General features: G+C 45.8%; 1 protein-coding gene across 1 annotated transcript in view; it reads right to left on the bottom strand.

The window, feature by feature from the left end:
• tmtopsb (teleost multiple tissue opsin b) overlaps positions 1 to 20,587 on the bottom strand; it is a gene marked incomplete at both ends in the record, with an annotated part of 194,143 nt that overhangs the window by 95,502 nt on the left and 78,054 nt on the right. Inside the window, one exon of the mRNA XM_084325867.1 lies at positions 18,245 to 18,573. Within this exon, the coding sequence (XP_084181993.1) occupies positions 18,245 to 18,573 (329 nt within the window). The remainder of the gene's footprint in view (positions 1 to 18,244; positions 18,574 to 20,587) is intronic.

Genomic DNA, 20,587 nt, shown 5'->3' with positions numbered 1-20,587 from the left:
GATGGGGAGGGAGGAGCAGATGTAGCCCTTTACTAGCTTCTCAAAGCACTTCATGGCTATGGAGGTGAGAGCTACAGGGCGGTAGTCGTTGAGGCAAGCAGGCTTGGATTTTTTAGGTACAGGGATGATAGTGGACTTCTTCAGGCAGGTGGGGATGACAGCCTGTTCTAAGGACAGGTTAAATATGTCAGTGAATACAGGGGCCAGTTGGTCGGCACAGACTTTTAGGACGCGGCCGGGGATGCCGTCCCGGTCCTGCTGCCTTCCTGATATTCACTTTTTTAAAGGTCTGCCTCACCTCATGCTCCGTTACCCTGAACACTGAGTCTCCATCAGCAGACCCCCCCCCCATTGCCGTGGCTTGTAGGCTGGTGTTGTTATTACCTCGCATAGAAGGTATTGAGATCATTTGCTAAGGAGATGTCACTGTTCAGTTTGAGGGAGTTACTACCAGCTCCTTCCCTCCTTCCCTACTTTCCTTCCCTACTTTCACCACCTGGAAGTACGTGTAGAGCACCTCTTCAAGATCAGTGCTGAAGTAGTTAGTTAGTTATAGGAGCTGTGTTGGCATTGTCTTTTGTTTTTCCCTCTCTCACTAATTTACGGGAGAAAGATAGAATAATGTCGTCACCACCGGAGAGTCTAGAGGATTATTCTGACCTCCACCGGCGCTTCACATTCGGGCTTCCTCGGAGCGTAGTGGGGCTTTCCTGCTCCACGTTTGTGGCAGGCAGGTGAGCCTCAGCGGCGCCCAGAGGGGAGTGCCGTCCTGTGAGGGAGGCGAGCTGCCCCCCCCCCCAAATTATTTTGGTTAATAACATAAAGGGTCCCTCCTAAAGGGGGACTGTTTTTGTTTAACAAAACGTGTGTTTACTTCACTGTATTTTGGGGGTTACGACATGTGCAATATAAACCCACAGCTAAAAATGCTAGGGTCGCGTTCTTGCTTGGGAGTTTGTGCAAATTTCTCGGAAATGTGCTTTGGTTGCTGTTTTGTATAACTTGCAAGGCCTGTATTTCTAGCACTTAGCCAAGGGCTTATGTCCTTTCTCTCTACCTAAGCCAGTGTTCTTTCTTACGTGGTAAAAGTGAACTTGACGGCTTCATTGTACGATGAGGGTTGTGTGTTTCATGTAAATACGTTTTAGGATAAAACGTAGCATTGAGTCCGCAACTGGTGTGCTATTGTTAGCTTACAGAGTTGCACATATGTAGCATGTAAACCAAGGACTTTTTGAGTCCCTCTCTTCAGTCTGATGTTTTTTCTTTGCTTAAGGGTAAAGATAGAAAAATAGCGGGTGTCAAGTTTTTCGCACGTAAGCCAGAGCCATGGATAAAACCCACAAACGAGGTTATCAGCTGTGGTTGGCGTACAGGATGTAAAGCTATTACACTACAGGTGTATGTGCTTTCATTTAGCGCACTATACAACTGGTGTCACGGCTCTGCCTTTTTTATTGCGTCGTATCAGGGGTGAGGTGGTTGAGGGGGGTGGACAAATACCCCCCCCCCCCCCCAGATATAGTTATATCCTTTACAAAACTGATTGGCCGAGAGGTTGTGCCTTTCTACCTATAATAATAATATAATAATAATGCAGGACCTCTTTAGGGGGTCTTTATTCGGCATGCAACAAACTGGACATGCAATTGGAGCAGCACACACACACCGGGATACACACACACACACATGCATTGTCTTTTTCTCAGTCGCCGATGCGATTGAGTCTCTGCACTTGACCCATCCCGTCGTCCTTCGCCCCATGGGAAGCCGGGAGCAGATATGGCGTCAACGTGAGCCGCGCCCCGGGACCAATCCAAGTGCTCCTGCCCGTCTTCGTCAAGGACGCCACAGCGTTAGCGATCTGTTTTTCCATTGGGTTTATCTTATCGGGGGGAAACCCTTGCGATCACGGGGAGAACATGCAAACTCCACACAGAAAGGCCTGGGAGATCACCCAACTGGGTACCTGGCATCATGGAAACCTGGTCCCCAAGCGGGAATCGAACCCTGGACCTTCTTGCTGTGAGGCGACAGTGTTAACCACTACACCACCGTGCCGTACCTATCAGTCTCCCTGACGAAGGTGTTCTCTCTCTCGTCACAGGGAGGGGGGGGGGGGGGGGGGGGATTTCCCTGACTCCCACACCAAATTAGGATAGTGGGACACGGGACTTCCCCGGCCATTGAAGATGTCACAGGCGCGTTTTCTTATTGGCCAAGAGACATGTCCATGAGTTACAGGTCCTGTGCTACAGACTGTCATTGTAAAGGATGGATGATGTGAGGCAGTTGAGACTGTTGGTCCTTCTGCTCTGCTCTCTAACAGTAGTGTATATTGGGCCGTTTTGCCTACTTAGTCCAATCTGTTACATGAACCTTTTTTAATTGTTTCACTCACGTTGAGGTCTCTCTGGGAAAACCGCTGTCTTCCCCTCTTACATAAAGAGCAAAGTTGACGCGGTTTTTTATTCCCAGGCTCGAGAAGAAAAAGAAGAAGAGGCCATTGAAGACGTCACAGGCGCGTTTTCTTATTGGCCAAGAGACATGTCCGTGAGTTACAGACCGCTGTCATTGTAAAGGATAGATGTGTTGTAATCACGGCAAGAGCCTTCCTCACCCCTCCTCCTTCCACACCATCACGGCGGAGGCCTTCCTCACCCCTCATCCTCTCACACCCTTATATGGGCAGCATCCGATCCCCGGATTCCCACGCTACCAGTGGGTTAATTGACATGGCTGAGAGGGATTCCCTCATCAGCGAGATGGTACTTCAGCCCACGGATCCTGCTCTACCCTCGTCGGAGTGTTAACCTAACTTCCTAGGACCTCCGTTCCGGTACTCCGCTCACCTGGACGCCCCGTGCGGCACACGGAACGCACCATTCCTCGTCTAAATGAACATTTTTGTACCTGTCGCACATTCTTGACTTGTAAAACCTGTCTGCTTGGGGGGTAACAATTAAAACCAACCTAAACCGCTCCATTCTCTCTCCTCCTGTGTTCTGCAATTGGGCTCCGCCAACCCTTATCCTAACAGAACACTCCGACCAGATGTCGAACCCAGCATCACAGGAGCCCGGCGAATGGAGAGAGTTCCAGAGGGAATTCCAGACCATCCTCAACGGACACGCCGTTCTGGTAAACCAGCACTCACAGTTACTGGACGAAACCACTGCCCAACTCAGCGCTCTCATGCTCAGCTCTGCGGAGTAAGATAGACAATGTAACCGTTTTGATGCATACGTCTCTGCCCAGCTAGACCCACCTGTTGTGCCCCCGCACAGGGAGCCCCATGTCCCCGCACCAGAACGTTACGACGGAGACATCTCTAAGTGTCGTGCCTAGAGGTGGGAGGGGTCCTTTCAGATCTGAGGACGGTGGACTGCGGGGTCGCTCAGGGAAGTGTGCTGGGGCCCTTGTTCTTCCTCCTTTATATAAATGATATGCAGTCAGCCTGCTCATGTGATCTCCTGCTCTACGCGGATGATTCGGCTCTCATGGTGTCAAATAAAAGCAAAACGGATATTGAAAGCAGACTTAGCATGGAGTTAGGGAATGTCAGTCAGTGGCTTTCAGAAAACCGGCTGTCTCTCCATTTAGGTAAAACAGAATCCATTTGATTTTCTACCACAAGGAAACAGAAAACACAGGAAGGTTTCAAGATACAGTTAGGTAGCTCAGTGGTCACCAGTACCAAATCAGTGGTGTATCTAGGGTGTACACTCTCAGGGGAAAGCATGGCAAAAAAAGTTATAGCCAAGGTCAACAACAGAATAAAAATCCTAGCTAGAAACTCTAAATACCTGGACAGGAAAGCTCTTAGAGCACTTGCGGGGGCACTGGTTCAGTGTCATTTTGACTATGCTTGCTTGTCCTGGTATGACAGTGCCCCCAGCAACTTGAGAACTAGACTTCAAACTGCCCAGAACAAGCTAGTTAGGATAGTCCTGCAGCTCCCCACTCGTACTCACTTAGACCAGTCCCACTTCAACAGCCTGGGGTGGCTGAGGGTGGAAAAAAGAGTATCAATGATAAAGCTATGCCTAGTATATATAATTTATAAAGGGGAGGTGCCAAGCTACCTTCAAAATTACTTTCAATATGTAAAAAACAACCATAGCCATTAGCCATGAAACCAGAGGTAGAGACACAAACATAGTTCCATTTAGATTTAAACTCATTTTGTACGGCCAGCAGACCTTCCTTTACCCAGCAGCATTAAACAGGCCCGCGGGTTAACTGGCTTCAAAAAGCATGTACGATCATGGCTATCGGCATAGGAAAGAGAGGGTAGCATATTTATTTATTATTCTTTTATCTTCAACTGTATATGCATATTGTATCTTAATGTTTTATGATGTTGTTTTATGTTGATGTATGTCCTGTTTTTTAATACCAGGGACCATGATGGAAATAAGTGCTTGCATTTTATCATGTTTTTATCCCTTGGATGATGTCTCTAATCCACAATCAATCAATCAAACTCACGTTGAGGTCTCTCTGGGAAAACCGCTGTCTGCCCCTCTTACATAAAGAGCAGAATTGACGCGGTTTTTATTCCCAGGCTCGTCGTGTAAGAGCCTGTGTCTGTGTCTCTAGTACTGGCTTCCTGCTGCTCGTCCCAGACAGCAGGGGGAAACATTGTGGGGCTCTTTCTTGTTAGAAATTCGCCGTCACTGTTCTCGGGTTCTTTACGAGCATACACGCTGTTTCATAAATCAGCGTTTGGTCTTACGAGACCGATCAGTGCTGGCCCAGGGTGTTTTTCAATGATTGAATCCGCCTTTTGGGACCGGCGTGTAGAATAACTACTTTCCAAAAGAATAGATTGTCCAATACGTCGGATTCCAATAGGCTGTACTTTATATAGAATCTTCAGCGCACGTTACATTGCAGTTGAGTTCTCATCAGTTTCATTCATAAAAGGACGCAGCTGTTAGCAGGTGCAATGCATCCTGGGACTTGTATTTCTACTAACGTGGCGACTAATGTAAATAATAGTATCTCTGACTAGAATAAACAAACACTCTTCCACTTCCACTTCTTCTTTCAAAGGTAAACAATAATCGATATTAACATATATGAAATATAACTCATAATCATTAACCTGGCCTATTTAAGTTACAACATTCTCCCCCCCGATGAACTGCTAGTTCATCCTAGACCTCTAAACAATATAATAACTGAATAGGTCTCCTCAACAAAGTTCCTGAGGTAGTGCGAACTGTGCACGACCTCACAAGTCCATCTCGGCCTGGGAACAGTTCCTTGATTCTTCCCAGCTTCCAGGTTCGTCACCGGGGTGGGTGACGGCGTGTCACAGCGATGTGCTGATTTCAGATCCAGCAAGTAATCCTTACGCCAGCTATTCCAGAAGCTGGTTGCGAGTCTCTGCCTGTACTTCCATCTTCGGTTGAGCTCTTTACACTTAGGATTTGAGCGTTGTGCGTCAACTGGGAATGTCTTGGGCGGCAGAGACGTGAGTCTTTTACCCACCAGGAAGTGGGCTGGGGTCAGCGGCTGTGGTTCATCCACTTCATTGTGCACAAAGGTCAGATGCCTAGAGTTCAGGATAGCCTCAACCTCCGTTAGGACTGTGCACATCTCTTCAAAGTTGAGTGAAGCTCTTCCAAGCACCTTCCTTAGGCATGTTTTTACGGATCTAACGAGCCTCTCCCAGAATCCGCCCCACCATGCAGCTCGCTCGGCTATGAACTTCCAGGTGATGCCCTTTTCTGAGAAGAACTCCAATAGCTGTGGGTCTTTGATGGCCTTCCACAGCTCCTTCAAGTCCAGCTCAGCTCTCTTGAATGTTCTTGCGTTGTCCGAGTAGATAACTTTACATATTCCTCTTCTGGCTAGTGTTGTCACAATACTGGAATTTCGACTTCGATACGATACCTTGAAAAGTATTGATACTTCGATACCATTTCGATATCAAAAAAATAAATATATATATATATATATATTTTTTTTTTAAACAAATTTAGCTTTTGTTGCTGGTTGATTCTTCTCAGCTTCTCTCTGGTACTATAAGAGAAGATAAATATAACACTTTTAAAACCCTTTGTTTATCTTTAGATCACACAATTAAAAATAACTGTTCATCTCACTTCAATAATTTTTATTGCAAATGCAGAACATGGTATTTTCTCAAGCAGACAGATGTAAACACTGTAATCTGTGTTGCATGTACCTGACAAACTGAACTGTTTGTATTACAGTTAGTAACAGTTTCGATTTTTATTTAAAGATAACGAGAGCGAGCGAGCGAGAGAGAGAGAGAGAGAGAGAGAGGTAGCGGTAGATAGAGAGAGAGACAGAGAGAGAGAGGGAGAGAGATATAGCGGTAGATAGAGAGAGAGACAGAGAGAGAGAGAGAGAGAGAGAGAGAGAGAGAGAGAGAGAGAGAGAGAGAGAGAGAGAGAGAGAGAGAGAAAGAGAGAGAGGTAGCGGTAGATAGAGAGAGAGAGGGAGAGAGAGAGAGAGGTAGCGGTAGATAGAGAGAGAGACAGAGAGAGAGAGAGAGAGAGAGAGAGAGAGAGAGAGAGGTAGCGGTAGATAGAGAGAGACAGAGAGAGAGAGGGAGAGAGAGAGAGAGAGAGAGAGAGAGAGAGAGAGAGAGAGGCTATGCTTGGAGCATTTTAGTAACGTTACATTTTCAACAAGATTGCTGCTATTTAAACACTTGATGGAAACGGGGTAACGTTAACCTTATGTCGACTGTAGTATTGTATGACCTCGACATAACATTTAAACGTTAACGTTACTCCGTTTCCATGCAGTATTTATAACGGTGGCCAGCTAAGCTAACGGAGCTAACTGCTAGCAGTAGCTAACGTTAGCTGGTAGCTGTAACGTTACAACGAATCAGCTGTTGATATTATGCGCCATCAGTAGACAACGTATCATGTATTAAACTAGAGTTAATGGTTTAATGCTTCAGTCACAGTGACGTTGAAAGCAGGCCACGTGAGCGGATCGGCGCGGCCGAGAAATCCGCTCTTCGCTCATTAAAGCTTGGTCCGCTCCGCTAATCGCTCATGTTGACCCCGCCCCCAAGTCGCTCTCCGCTCGCTCCCCACTCACCTTGAATCGAGCGCTCCCCGCTCCCCGCGCCAGATCGCTCGGCAGTTTTTCTTTTTCTTTTTTGGAGCATGGTGTAAATGAGCTCAAACTACAACAGTCTACACCCCCTGGGCCCCTTAACAATTGTTTGTATTGAGCCGCATTGTAATTGTAGCCATTCTGCAATGTTAAATAACGTTGTTTATCCATTCACTAGCTCTACTAAGCGATGATAGGCTAGCCGAGCCACAATGCTATGGTCGCTGCCATTAACGTTAGCATGTAAGCTAACGTCAACAACAATGGCGTCGATACTTTTTTTAACAGGAGTGAGTGTGGGCGTCATAGATATCTATGGTGGGCGTCTCTACAGTGACGAAGCCTGAACCCTTCTCATTGGTTGAAAATGGCCTTCATGTTTGTACATCGCCATCTGTTGCTTTGGCATTGTACTGCATGTATATATTACATCAACAGTGTTAAACCACTGTGAGCGGCCTGGAGTGGATTGGAGCGGAGGAGAACTCTCGCTCCGGACGTCGCGCCGACTCATTTTAAAACCCACTCCTCGCTCACGTCAAAACGGCCCGCTCCGCGCCCCGCGCCGCTCACGCTCCGATCCGCTCACATGGCCTGGTTGAAAGAGCAGCTGTCACGAACCTCTTTCATTTATTTATGGAGATCCGCGCTGGCACTGCTAAAATGTTTGTTTACTAACTGAAGACGGGTAGACTGCTCTGTGAGGGGGAGGGCTGGACTCGGAGCAGCCGGAGGGGCAAGCGCGCTCTGAACAGCGCGTCATCAACTTGCTGTAGAACACTCGCCAGCTGGTACCGATACTGCAGAAAGTATCGGTATTTCGGGAAATGAGTATCGAAGCCGTTTTAAATATTCAGTATCGATATGTATCGATACTTCGATATTTTTGACAACACTACTTCTGGCAATGAATCTTTTCAGAGCTAACAGGAATTTCTCTGTCGACTGATCTGAGACCAGTTCCAGGTGTATCGCCCTGGTCACAGCACAGGTGAACAGTGCAATGTATGACTTCGTCACCGATCCATTTGCCTTCACATAAAGCGGTCCTGCAAAATCCACACCTGTGACTTCGAAGGGTGGGGATTCAGTTATTCTGTCTCTTGGTAAAGGTGCAGTGATCTGACATCCAGCCTTTGCCTTGAATCTCTTGCAGACAGTGCATCTTGCTAAAACACGCTTGACTAGCTGTCTAGCACGCAGGATCCAGTATCTTTCTCTTAGCTGTACTAAGGTGTCCCTCACTCCTGAATGCATTATCTTTTCATGACAGGACTGTATCAGCATTTCTGAGTATCTTTGTTTTCCGGGCAGAATCCACGGGTGCTGCTCTCAGAAGGTGAAGTTGGACTGTTGCAGTCTTCCTCCCACGCTGAGCAGTTCATATTCATCCAGGAATGGTTGGAGTTCCTTTATTTTACAGTCGTTCGTCAGATTCTTTCCTGTCTTCAGTAATTTGATCTCCTGACTGAAACTTTGTTGTTGTATCGTCTTGATCCAGTACCTTTCTGCCTCAAAGAGCTCGTCAGCAGTCAGCTCTCCTTGTGTCGTTGTCTTCCTTTGAGCATTGGTTATGAATCTCTTGATCCAGGCAGTCACTCTTAACACTTTCCGTGCCACTCACGAGATTTCTCGGGTTTTTTTATAGGTGGTTGCGTGCCACTCACGAGATTTCTCGGAATTATTATTATTATTTTTTTTTTGCGATCTGAAAAATGATTGCATCACCCGAGCCTACCCGAGTATAGCCGAGCTGCGCCGGTGATCACTGTGGAAAAAAGCGCCCCCTGTCGTCTCCCAGATGACATAAGTGATTTTGGAATGGACTCAATGAAAATGAATGGGGAAAAAAATCCGGTACTCCACATTTTCCAGTTCACTGATCCAGCCGGGGTTACCACAGTTCATTCTGGAGCCTCAGATCCCCGCGGATCATGGAGATCTACAGTGTCGCGTTGGATCCATACACGTATCGATTTTTTCGAATGGTGATCAGGAATTGGAATATACCAGTTGGATACCATGTGATGTCAGGTAAGGACTCTATGTTATCAGTGGTAGGATAATCGGAGTAAGTTTGATGAAGTTATAAGCTGTTTTGTGAAATGTCTTCTTTCGGTTTCACTGTAAAAGTCTGTGAGGAAATCAACGGAGCGATTATCAGTGCGCGGCCGTAATGTGCTTGCGTGCACGTATAATATTGATCATCTAGCGTTTATTTGAAAACGATTCATAAAAAGGCCGACGAATATCAACGTTGTGGAATATTCCACTAAAAGACGATTTTCATAGAATGCTCCAGAATGAGCTGTTTTTTATATAAAAACAGGGGCTTTTCTAACTGCTCTGAAACGGAAACGACGCGATAAAAAAACAATCTGCCTTCACAGCACTGACTGGAAAATAGTCTTTGATAATGCGATGGGCAGATTAGACACATAGCCATAATTTAAAACATAGATTAGGCGATATTAACGTTAACATTGGCGCCGATGGTGGCATTCAAGCGGTAAAACGGAAAACCAGGCGTGGCGCTCAAAGTGTTAAGACCCTTCTCAGTTTGCTATATCTTGCCAGCTCCAATACTGGTTCAGAGAGATCTGCGTCATTTGCAGTAAGCTGTACTGTGACCTGGTGATGGCACTTGAGTTCTGTGTGAACTTCTTCTGGAACCTGACCCTCATCAGTCTCCTCTGACTGATCAGGTGACTGGTCAGGTGTTGTCAGAACTTCAGGTCCGTACCACCATAGCTTGTTCTGTATCAGGTTTTCCACAGGTTCCTCTGGTAGGGAGGTCAGCTGGATTTACCTTCCCTTTTATGTGTGACCATGACTCTGGGTTGGTCAAGGACCATGACTCTGTCACTCTGTTTGAGACAAACTGTTTCCACTTGTGAGCGGAGCTGCAAATCCAGTGCAGCGTAATCATAGAAACTGTCCACATTGTGATCTGTTTGTGTTCCATTTTCAAAGTCTTCATCAAGTGGCTGGCTAGTCTTGCCCCAATCACAGCTCCCATGAGCTCCAGGCGCGGCAGTGTCATTTTCTTGAGAGGGGCTACCCTGGACTTGGATGCCACTAAGCTCGTTCTAAGTTCTCCATCTTGGTTTTCGCCCTGCAGGTAGGCCACAGCACTGTAAGCTCTTTCACTGGCGTCACAGAACACATGTAGTTTCAGGAGGTGGCTGTTCTCTGTCTGCAGGTCTATTCTGTACCATCTTGGGATAGCGAGCTGGTGTAGCTGGGGGAGCTCCGAACACCACTGTTGCCATTCTCAAGTCAGATCAGGTGGTAGCTCCTCATCCCAGGAGAGTCCTCTCTCCCACATTTCTTGAAACATGCACTTGACTCGGACTGTGAAAGGAGTCAGGAACCCAAGGGGGTCATAAATGCGTGCAGACGATTGCAGAACACTTCTCTTTGCTCACCAGTGGCCTTAAGTCAAATGTGAAGTCATCAGTTTCTGGCCTCCATACCAAGCCGAGCACTTTCAGTACTACTCTGTGTGTCTCTGGCGCCACCGTGAGGTCAGTTTTGCTCTTCTCCCATTTTTCCATCAATTCAGGAGAGTTTGTCATCCACTTGCAGAGGTCCATGCCTGCGGTCAACAGCATTTGTTTAGCAGTTGTCGTCACAGTGTAAGCTTCTTCAACGTTGTGTGAACTTGCAATAAAATCATCGACATAAAGTGATTCTCTCAATGTCTCTACAACATTGTGGATGTTCTGTCTCATACTGTTTCAGGTGTTTCCTGATTGTAGCAGCGAGTAAGAATGGACTTGGGGAAGCGCCAAAGACCACTCTGGTCATCCTTAACACTCGTGGCTCTTCCTCCTCTTCTCCCTTTGGTGGGCCAGTGAGCCACAAGAACCTCACGGCATCTCTGTCCCTTTCTGCGAGGGATATTTGCAGGAAGGCCTTCTTGATGTCTGCCATAAAGGCAATCGCATGTTGCCTGAACTTAATCAGGACGTTGAGGAGGTCTGGGTTCAGGTTGGGTCCTGTGAATAAGCAGTCATTGAGGGATGGATGGCCATTTTCATGAGATGAAGCATCAAACATTACTCTCAGTTTCGTCGTCACCTTGTCCTCTCTGAGTACTGCGTGGTGAGGTAAGTAGTATTTCACACTGTCTGTCCTTGCATCATCCTTCGGCACGTCCTCTGCTATGTTCTGTTGTAAATAGTCCTCCACTACTTCATGATACCTGCTGTAAAAGGTAACATCTTTCTTTAGTCTTTTCTTCAGACCATCAAACCTTTTCTTAGCGATTCTGTAGTCGTCTTGGAGTTCTGTTCTTTCTGCCTTCCATGGCAACTCCACTTGGTATCGCCCATCTTTAAAGGTTGTTGTTCTCTCGAACATCTGTTGAGCTTCTTCTTCTGCTGGGTTCTGTGTTTTCTCGCCTGTTATACCCAGAGACTCAATTTCCCAGAATGCCTTTAGTTGATTGGAGACAAGTGTGTCTTCATCAATGGGGATGAGCATGCATGCTGCCTCAGCTACACTTGACATGGACACAGGCCCCTGCACAGACCATCCAAAGGTGCTCTCCACTGCAACCAAAGTCTCTGTCAGCCTCTCCACTTTGCCTGATACTATTTGCCAATAATAGTCTGCTCCTATCAGGATGGAGAGCTCTGGATCACTTTCATTTCCTGGGAAGTCTGCCAGTCTCAGACCCTTTTTCTTGAGCTCATGTTGAACCTGGTCACCAGGCACCTTCATAACTGCTGAGCACACCTGTGGGGTCTCTATAGCCTCTATTTCGATTTCTTGCTGGGTGTCCCAGACATTCCTCAAGGTGACCTTCACTGTGTTGTACTGTGACATTGTAGGGACAGAGGATCCAAACGTGTGAAGAGTGAGTTTCTCTTGTCTCATTACTGGTAACTTCAGGCTCTTCACAAGGTTTTCATGGATGAAGCTCCTCTGACTCCCTCCATCTAGTAAGCAACGAGCTATTGCCCTGCCTCCTGGGCCTTCCACCCATGCCTTGGCAGTTTGTAACAGCACAGTGTTCTGTCCATCTGGTTTCATCTTCACTGAATGAGGAATGACTGAGGAAACAACAGCCTCTTCCGAAACAGGGGGTTTCTGCTCCTCGCTTTTCTTGTCAGTGCACACAGCAATGTGATGTCTTCTTCCACAGGATACCTGCTTTTTACAGAATTTGGCTATGTGTTTCTGTCCTAAACACACAAAACACCTTCCCATTCGCATTAGCCTGTCTTTACGTTCAATAACGTTGTTGTCTGGGCAATGTTCTGCTTTGTGATCAGCACTGTCACAGAACAAACAGTTGTACACCTGGCTGGCTGTATGCAGTGTAGCAGTAGATTGCATGCTGGGTCTTTTTGATCTCACTTTACTGAATGAGTAGGCCTGTTTCCATGGCTTGCTCTCTTCTTTCTGATGGTTGGATGTTGTTGTCATTTGCAGTGCTCTTTCTCTGCTCTGAACCTCCCTCTGTAGGAATGTGACTATTTCAGAAACTTTCCATTCATCATCTACTCCCCTCTGACGACTATATTCAAGAGCTATGCTATCTGGAATCATCTGCAGTAAAATTGGGCATAGCAGGCTTCCGTAGGTTTCTGACACTACACCCAGTGACTCCAAGCTCCTCATTTGAATTTCACATTCATCATATAGCTGCCTCAATGCATTCACGTCAGAGGCTTTCTTCACAGGAGTACGATTCAGTAGTTTTGACATGTGAGCACTGATCAGTCGATCTTTCCTTCCAAATCTATTTTGCAATAAAGTGACCGCATTGTCATAGTTATCATCTGTTAATGTCAGTCCTGCTATTGCCTTTGCAGCTGGTCCAGTGAGATAGGTTTTCAGGTAAGTAAACTCTCTTTTACACAGTCCATCATTATTGTGAATAGCAGTTTCATACTGGCTCCAGAATTCCTGCCATTTACTGACATCTCCATTATATTTCTCAATGACCAATCTTGGTAGCTTTACTGACTGTCTCTGTGATCTTGCTTCAGTATCACTCACCCGCCGGGCCTCTGCTGTCAGTTCCTTTTGGTTCTTTATTACTCGTTGTGCGTGGCTCCGTTGGATAATGATGCGCTCCTTGTACGTCTCCGTTGATTCAATCTCCGTGTCCAAATCATCCATCAAAGTTAGCTGCTCTATTTCCCGGTTTATTTCAAGCAAACTGTCCTCCTTCGATGCCAGTACATCCAACATAGTTGTCAAGTCTTCAACACTCGGATCCTCCTTTCCAATCTCAGCGTCAATCTGATTTAAAATACGTGTAGTACCACCTCTGATGGCACCGCGCTTCCGTTTCTGTCTCTCTATTTCACTCCGACGTTCTATTTCAATGATCCAAAGTTCCCTGGTTTCGGCACCAAAAATGTAGAATAACTACTTTCCAAAAGAATAGATTGTCCAATACGTCGGATTCCAATAGGCTGTACTTTATATAGAATCTTCAGCGCACGTTACATTGCAGTTGAGTTCTCATCAGTTTCATTCATAAAACGCTCTCTGTCAATCACCTAAAAGGACGCAGCTGTTAGCAGGTGCAATGCATCCTGGGACTTGTATTTCTACTAACATGGCGACTAATGTAAATAATAGTATCTCTGACTAGAATAAACAAACACTCTTCCACTTCCACTTCTTCTTTCAAAGGTAAACAATAATAGATATTAACATATATGAAATATAACTCATAATCATTAACCTGGCCTATTTAAGTTACAACACGGCGCGCATTGGTTGCCCAACATCATAAAAACTGTGTTTTTTATGCGGTCGGCTGGGAAGGAGATTTTTATCTCTACCGAGCGCCAGTGCACTAGGTTAGACTCGAGGACTCGCGTACATCTCTGGGGGGAGATGACGGAGTAGATCAAACATTGGCAGAGGGGTTTCACGCCCGTTAGGTGGGCCACTGGGAGCGGTGCATTCGCGTACTGACCGCCTTGGTGGCGCCCCCTGTGATGTTTTGGATCTACACGCGTACCTACTCCCCTCTTAGGACTGGGGGCGGCGGCATGACAATGGCACGGGACTTGTCCTGGTCGCACCAGACCGGATCAGTTTAACCTGTTGTCTGCCGGGGCGCAGACAAGTTCTGGTACCCCGAAGGACCCTGAGCTTTTCCGGGGGGAAAATGCCAGGGCGGGCCGGACGTCACAGGGGTTGATGTCATGAATGTGTGTGTCATATAGATGCCACTACGAGTTGCCCTTAACAGTGGTGTGCATTGGTCCATATTATGTTGTACCTTTTTGCACAATGTTAGGTGGGTTGGTCCTTCTCCATTAATTTCACCCCTCCCTCCCTTCTAAACCGGGGATGGGAGGGGGCTGTCGGGGAGGCTGCTTCTGTCAACTCCTCTATGCATCCCTGTGTAGGTCCCGGTCCTCCAGGCCCAGGTCGGGCCTTGCCCTCGTTGACCTGTTGGCCTGGGTTAACCCTTTTTAAACCTGAAACGCCTTGAACTGCATTGTATAGCCTGTGTATATGCGCAGTTATGTTTCCAGGGTTTTCTTAATGGGTTTCTTAATGACGTCTGCCACTTGTGTCAAACTCTTTCTCTGAACCTCGACCCGGCGGGATTAATAAATTGGCAGGGTTCGTGGTGGAATCTGTTCGCTAGCGGAGTTGGCTAACTCCGACTCCGCAAGGTTCGTGACCCCATGAGATTGTGACATGGTGCACGGCATACCGAACACCCTTTCCACTGGGATACTGTTCTTACAGTTAGCCCCTTCGGCGCCTGTCTAGTCTGCAGTGCTCCGGGCGCAGGTCAAGTTCTTCTCTTGTTAAGACCCGTCGACCTGGATTGAGGGATCAACCTCCTTGGAGGGTTGTCTCCCCGGTGCGCCAGCTGGCCCCACGACATTGTGGGGGGAAGCCTCCTTGGAGCGCTTCGGAGCGGCGTGCCAGGTGGAGAAGGGCCTTCACCTATTGTAGGCCCTGTCCGATACGCTTGCGATGTGGGGGGTGGTGTCATCAGTGACCGTCTGGTGGGGTCTCGATGCCGCGGCCTCGTTGACCTCGCCACGCCCCTTTTTTGGGGGGTCCTGGCCCCCGGGATGTGGCCTGGGGCTGGGGCCTCCTCCGCGCCATGCTGCTATGGCCTTGCCACGGGGTCAGGGCTTTTTTACCCAGACCCCGCTATGTTGGGGGCTGTGACGTGGGTTTTTTGCTTCACGTCCGTTCCCTGGTGGCGTGCGGGATGCGCGACCGAGTAGTCGCGGGCCCTTCTAAACAAAGGTAAGTTCCACGGTCTGCTCACCCTGTGTGTTTGAGGTACTGTTCCCTCTTCGCACAGTCGGGTCCGGTCTCCCTCCCGTCCCTCACTATGGGGGGCCCGGATCCTCCCCGGTATTCTGATAGTTGTAGGGGACCTCAGCGGGTACATCTGTCGGGCTTTCCGCTCTGCTCCGCTCTTGTGTTCCAATAGAGCAGAGCGCAAAGCCATATGAAATATAACGAAGGTTATCCTATAACCCTAGTTATATGAATATGGCGAGCGCTCTGCTCTGACTCACTGAGGACCCCATGTGTCTTCCGTTTCGGCGGTGAAAGACTGGGGAAGGAGCTGGTAGTATGGCCATGACCCCGCTTATATGTGAGCGGATGTGGGCATGGTCAGGCAGGTGTGGGTGCGTGCACGTGGTTTAAAGTTTTCATGATAGCATATGATTAAAGGGACAGTTCCAATAGAGCAGAGCGCTCGCCATATTCATATAACTAGGGTTATAGGATAACCTTTGTTTCTTATAAAACATACTGAAGGCAGAAACTACAGTACAAAATGCGCTGCAATGTAATCACAAGGGGCATTCATCAACAACCAATAAAAGTGCTTGTTTTTGCCACTGACTCGTATAAGTGTCTGAAGACTCTTCTATTTATTTTACTACAGGCTGGCTCAAACTCAAATCGTGTTGTAGCAGGAATAGTGCAGTGGAAACTTGGGTGAGTTAGTGAGGAAGATTAGTTTGTGTTGATGGAATACAGAAGGCATGGCTTTATCTAAAAGATATAAAATAATGGTTTGTGTTTGCGCGTATCGAATGTTGAGCCACACTTTTTATAGCATTTTATAGATTACCTTTGTTGGATAGAGATGCGCTGCAAACAAATGAAAACACTCTTGTCTTTCACTGCACCTTGCAGACCATCAGGCCTGTAGCAATCATTAAATTGAGCCTGATAACTACTGCCAGTCCAAGAGAAGAATTACTTGACCAAAGCACCTTTTCCTAAAGAAAAAATATGTTCCGAGAGTGGAGAGACCTGCTGCAGAGTGGATGTAATGTTATTGTGTTGACCTGGCATCAGTACACACAGAAGCTTGGCAGGATAACGGCAAAAACAATTACTCAATAAGCCAGTAAGTAGTATGTACAAAATATCAACTCATGACAAGTCATGACTGATTACAAAATAAATACAGTAGATTTATTTCCCCTCCACAACTTCTTTTATAAACATCAGAAAACACGTCAAATATAGATATAGTAACTAGTAAGAGTAGGTAAGGGATATGTAAATAGATATAGTAATTAGTAAGAGTAGGTAAGGGATATGTACAGATATAGATATAGTAACTAGTAAGAGTAGGTAAGGAATATGTACAGATATATATATAGTATAGCATGTGATGTCTTGGGCTTTATCACCACAGAACTCTTTGATCTTGTCTGGCAGAGTCATACTAACAGAGTTATACTCTCTGTTGGGCGATGTAGGGCTGCATCACGTTAGCCTAGCTTGGCTGCACGTTAGCCTAGCTTAGCACAATGAATGGAAGCGAATAACGTGCAGCCAGATAGCTTTGATGCACAGAGACACACACACACACACAGCATGTAGGCGTTTATTTCTAGCGTGATTCATTCATTGTTCTGTCAATGAATGACTCAATCACTCGTTCTGTAGAAAGCTATCTGGGCCTGGCTGCTTGTTAGCCTAGCTTAGCACAACGAATTGAAGCGGACAGTGTGGGTTAGCTAGGCAACGTCGGATTCACTCTCGCTCGCCGCTCAGTCTTCATTGAGACTGACTGAGACAAAATTGGCCTAATTCTCGTCTGTCCTCTTCGCCGTGAACACAGAATTCTCCAATACGATTGATAGCTGCTGCCAACGCTAATGCTGTGTTGTCCATAGCTTTTCTGCTCAGACCTCAGTCAGTTTTACTTATGGAGATCGCCGTCAGTGAAACTGCGCCCCCCCCCCCCCCCCCGACACTTAAATCAGCCCCTCCCCTCGACATTGTAGTAACAATTAACGTATTTACGTATTTATTAACAATTAACGTATTTACAAGTCGTATTAAGTTTTGCAAATAAGGAGACATATAACATCTCAAAGCACTCAAAAATGCCATTTCTCTATTTTGACCGATTTCTGAAATGTGCAACACTTTGGCCATTTCTGAGACATCCTCTCGGCTGAGACAAGGCCTTTGTTCACCCGCATGCGGGTGCAAACAGCAAGGTCCGACCCCCAAGGGTATGCAGACATATGTTGCAGGGACTATTATAATCATCATATTGGTGTGATGTATACATCAAAGGGTTACATCAAGCATTTTTAAGTGCTTTGGAGGAAATATCAAAATATTGCAATATATATACCGTACTTTTCGGACTATAAGCCGCGGCTTTTTTCCCCATTTTTCGACCCTGCGGCTTATATAACGGTGCGGCTTATATGTGACTCGACGTGACCAAACTCGAAAATGTAAACATCTAAATATTGCTTTTTTGACTGCATTGAAATGTTATTTATCTGTTCCCTTATTTGCTAAACTTAATACAACTTGTAAATGAGTTAATGCTTGTTATTTGTCCGACAGTATTGTGTCCCAATGCTAATTACATATGGTAATTAAACATTAAAACACCTGCGGCTTATAGTCCAGTGCGGCTTATATATGTACACATCATTCAATTTAGCTGCTGCGGCTTATAGTCAGGTGCGGCTTATAGTGCGAAAAGTACGGTAGTGTATCGTGATTCGTGATATAGCCAAAAAATATCGCCCAGCCCTAATCTAAAGGCAGAAGCTACATGTTTCTTATGAAACCTTCTGAAGGCAGAAAGAACATGTTTCTTCTAATGCTTGTACATGTGGGCGGTGGCTACCTGTCTGATTGCCAGTAGCAGCTTGCTGTAGGAGTAGAGGATGACCATGAAGGGGATCAGCAGGCAGAAGACGAACAGACAGATGATGTAGGATATGTTGTTCGGCGTCTGGGTGCTCCAGTCCACGGAGCAAGAGGTCCCGGGACCCTCAGGGCCGTAGCGGCTCCAGCCCAGCAGTGGGGGCACGGTCCAGGCTGCGGCGTAGAGCCAGGAGAAGAGCACCCCACCCAGCGCCGGCCTGTAATTACTGTTGTCTGCTATGGTGGGTCCCAGCATGGTGCAGTACCGCTCGTAGGACAGCACAGCCAACGAGACGAGAGAGACAATGCCTGGGGGAGACACACACACACAAACATACATACATAAGAACCGTGCATGCACACACGCACACATTATGCACAATATGAACATTACGTTTTGGCCTGTAACTTTTTGAACTGTAACTCTCAGAAACAAAATTTGTCCATGGATTCTGTGGGTCCAAGCAAATCTATCCACTTACCTCTTGAGCCCAAGCCCTATTTTCTTAAAATCGGCCTAAATTGATTGATTGATGTTTTTTTATTTTCATGTCTTACATACAGGTGTATGCCCAGCCCATATGGGCTTACAAGACACATAAACAATAAGTATATAATAGTATACTTGACATTGACAATAAGTTATATAGACCAAGATGGCCACAAAAAAAGAAAACAGAATAAAACGTAATATAAACAAAGAAACAAGAGGAATACATATAAAATTATATAGTGTGTTTTTGTCTCGAGTGCCATGCTTTCTCGAAAAATCCTGCAAAACTGAAAATCTCCTCCACAAAAAAACAACTCAACATACAACTCTCAGACTGCCAAAACAAATCCGGATTTACAAATTGAATTTTCTCAAATAAAGCCCTCCTCAATCGGTGTACAAGGGGCAATAAAAAACAAAATGATACATACATGCCTAAAAATACATACCTAAGTAAATGGAAGATTGCTCCACTTCTACAAGGGCCATTAGCATGTTCTTGGTATTTAGGGACATCTATGGATCTCATGGAATGTATTCCCAGTGTCAGAAATATTGTGTCTGTTACTAGGCTTGAGTAACCAAAGGAGAATATCAATTATTTTATTTTATTTTTTATCTTTGACAGTTAATAACACCATGCTAAAATTGACCAGACATGAAAAGTTGCCACTGAGCTCATTCAGCACCTTCTTGAGATTACGTGTACAAAGAATCTAAGCAAATGAATAAAATAAAGATGAGTAAACAGAAGGTTTGGTAGATACAGTACTGAATTCTGCCATCCGGACACATGCAATTTGAAATATGATTATAGAATATAGAATATCAGGCCTATAAATTATCTTATAATTATCTATGGATGAGGCCAAATCTCCCCTTTCCAATGGCAGAATTCAATCTGGATTTAGTATCACCAGGCGTGAATGAAATCTACTGTAAGTACAGTTACTTGTTTACAATGTAAATTTCTCAGCCATTTTTCATCAGATTGCAACGCAGTTTTTTTGCAAGATTTACACAGAAAGGTAGAGAAACGAACTGCTTTCTAAATTATGCCAATAACGTTCAGGTTTGTGGGAGATAATCCCGAAAAATAAGAGAAATAAGAAAGTAAATCCACAAGTCAGATGATTGAAATTTGAAAGCCCATCGAAAGCCCTGGGTCTCTTCCTTCAAAAGACTACACTCACTTTTGGCTGTGCCACTTCCTCCTGTCAATATGCCAGGGCTCTACAGTGCGACCATATTGCTCGCATATGCCCCTAGAAATATGTGTGTGCGAACCGGAAAAATCAATTACTTGCATGGTGTGCGAGTGAAGATTACAGCCTCAGTCGTGCTTTTTTTCCCCTCTGCTGATAAATCGTTAAAGAACTACAAGTCCCACATTGCACTCAAGCCAACGGTCCAATCACAGTAGAGTGACTGGTTTCAAGGGAAATAAAGGAAATGACCAATCGGAAGCTCTCATTCGCTTTTTTACTTCCTGAAAGTCCGCCATTGCGATATGCGAGAGTTTTCCGAGACAGTAACATTAAATTAATGTAACTTATTCTAGTCTTACCAATAGCAATAGATTTTAGAACACCCAGATTTATCGATAGCAATAGTAATATACCGTTAATGCAACAAAACGACTGCCTTGCTTTGTTAATCATAACGTTGATGCAGTAGCGTATGTCGTTGTGTTGGCTGTAACGGACATGACAATAACACAACACTGTGTACACATAAAAATTGCGATAATCGATTCTAACATTTTCAAATCGATGCAGTTGAATTTTCCCCTTAGGATCGATGCATTGTTACACCCCTACACCAAAGTCA

The sequence above is a fragment of the Notolepis coatsorum genome (genome assembly GCF_963971535.1).
Source record: "Notolepis coatsorum genome assembly, chromosome: 12".
Classification (NCBI taxonomy): domain Eukaryota; kingdom Metazoa; phylum Chordata; class Actinopteri; order Aulopiformes; family Paralepididae; genus Notolepis; species Notolepis coatsorum.
The sequence above is the reverse complement of the archived record's forward strand: the minus strand, read 5'-3'. Positions and strand labels throughout refer to the sequence as shown.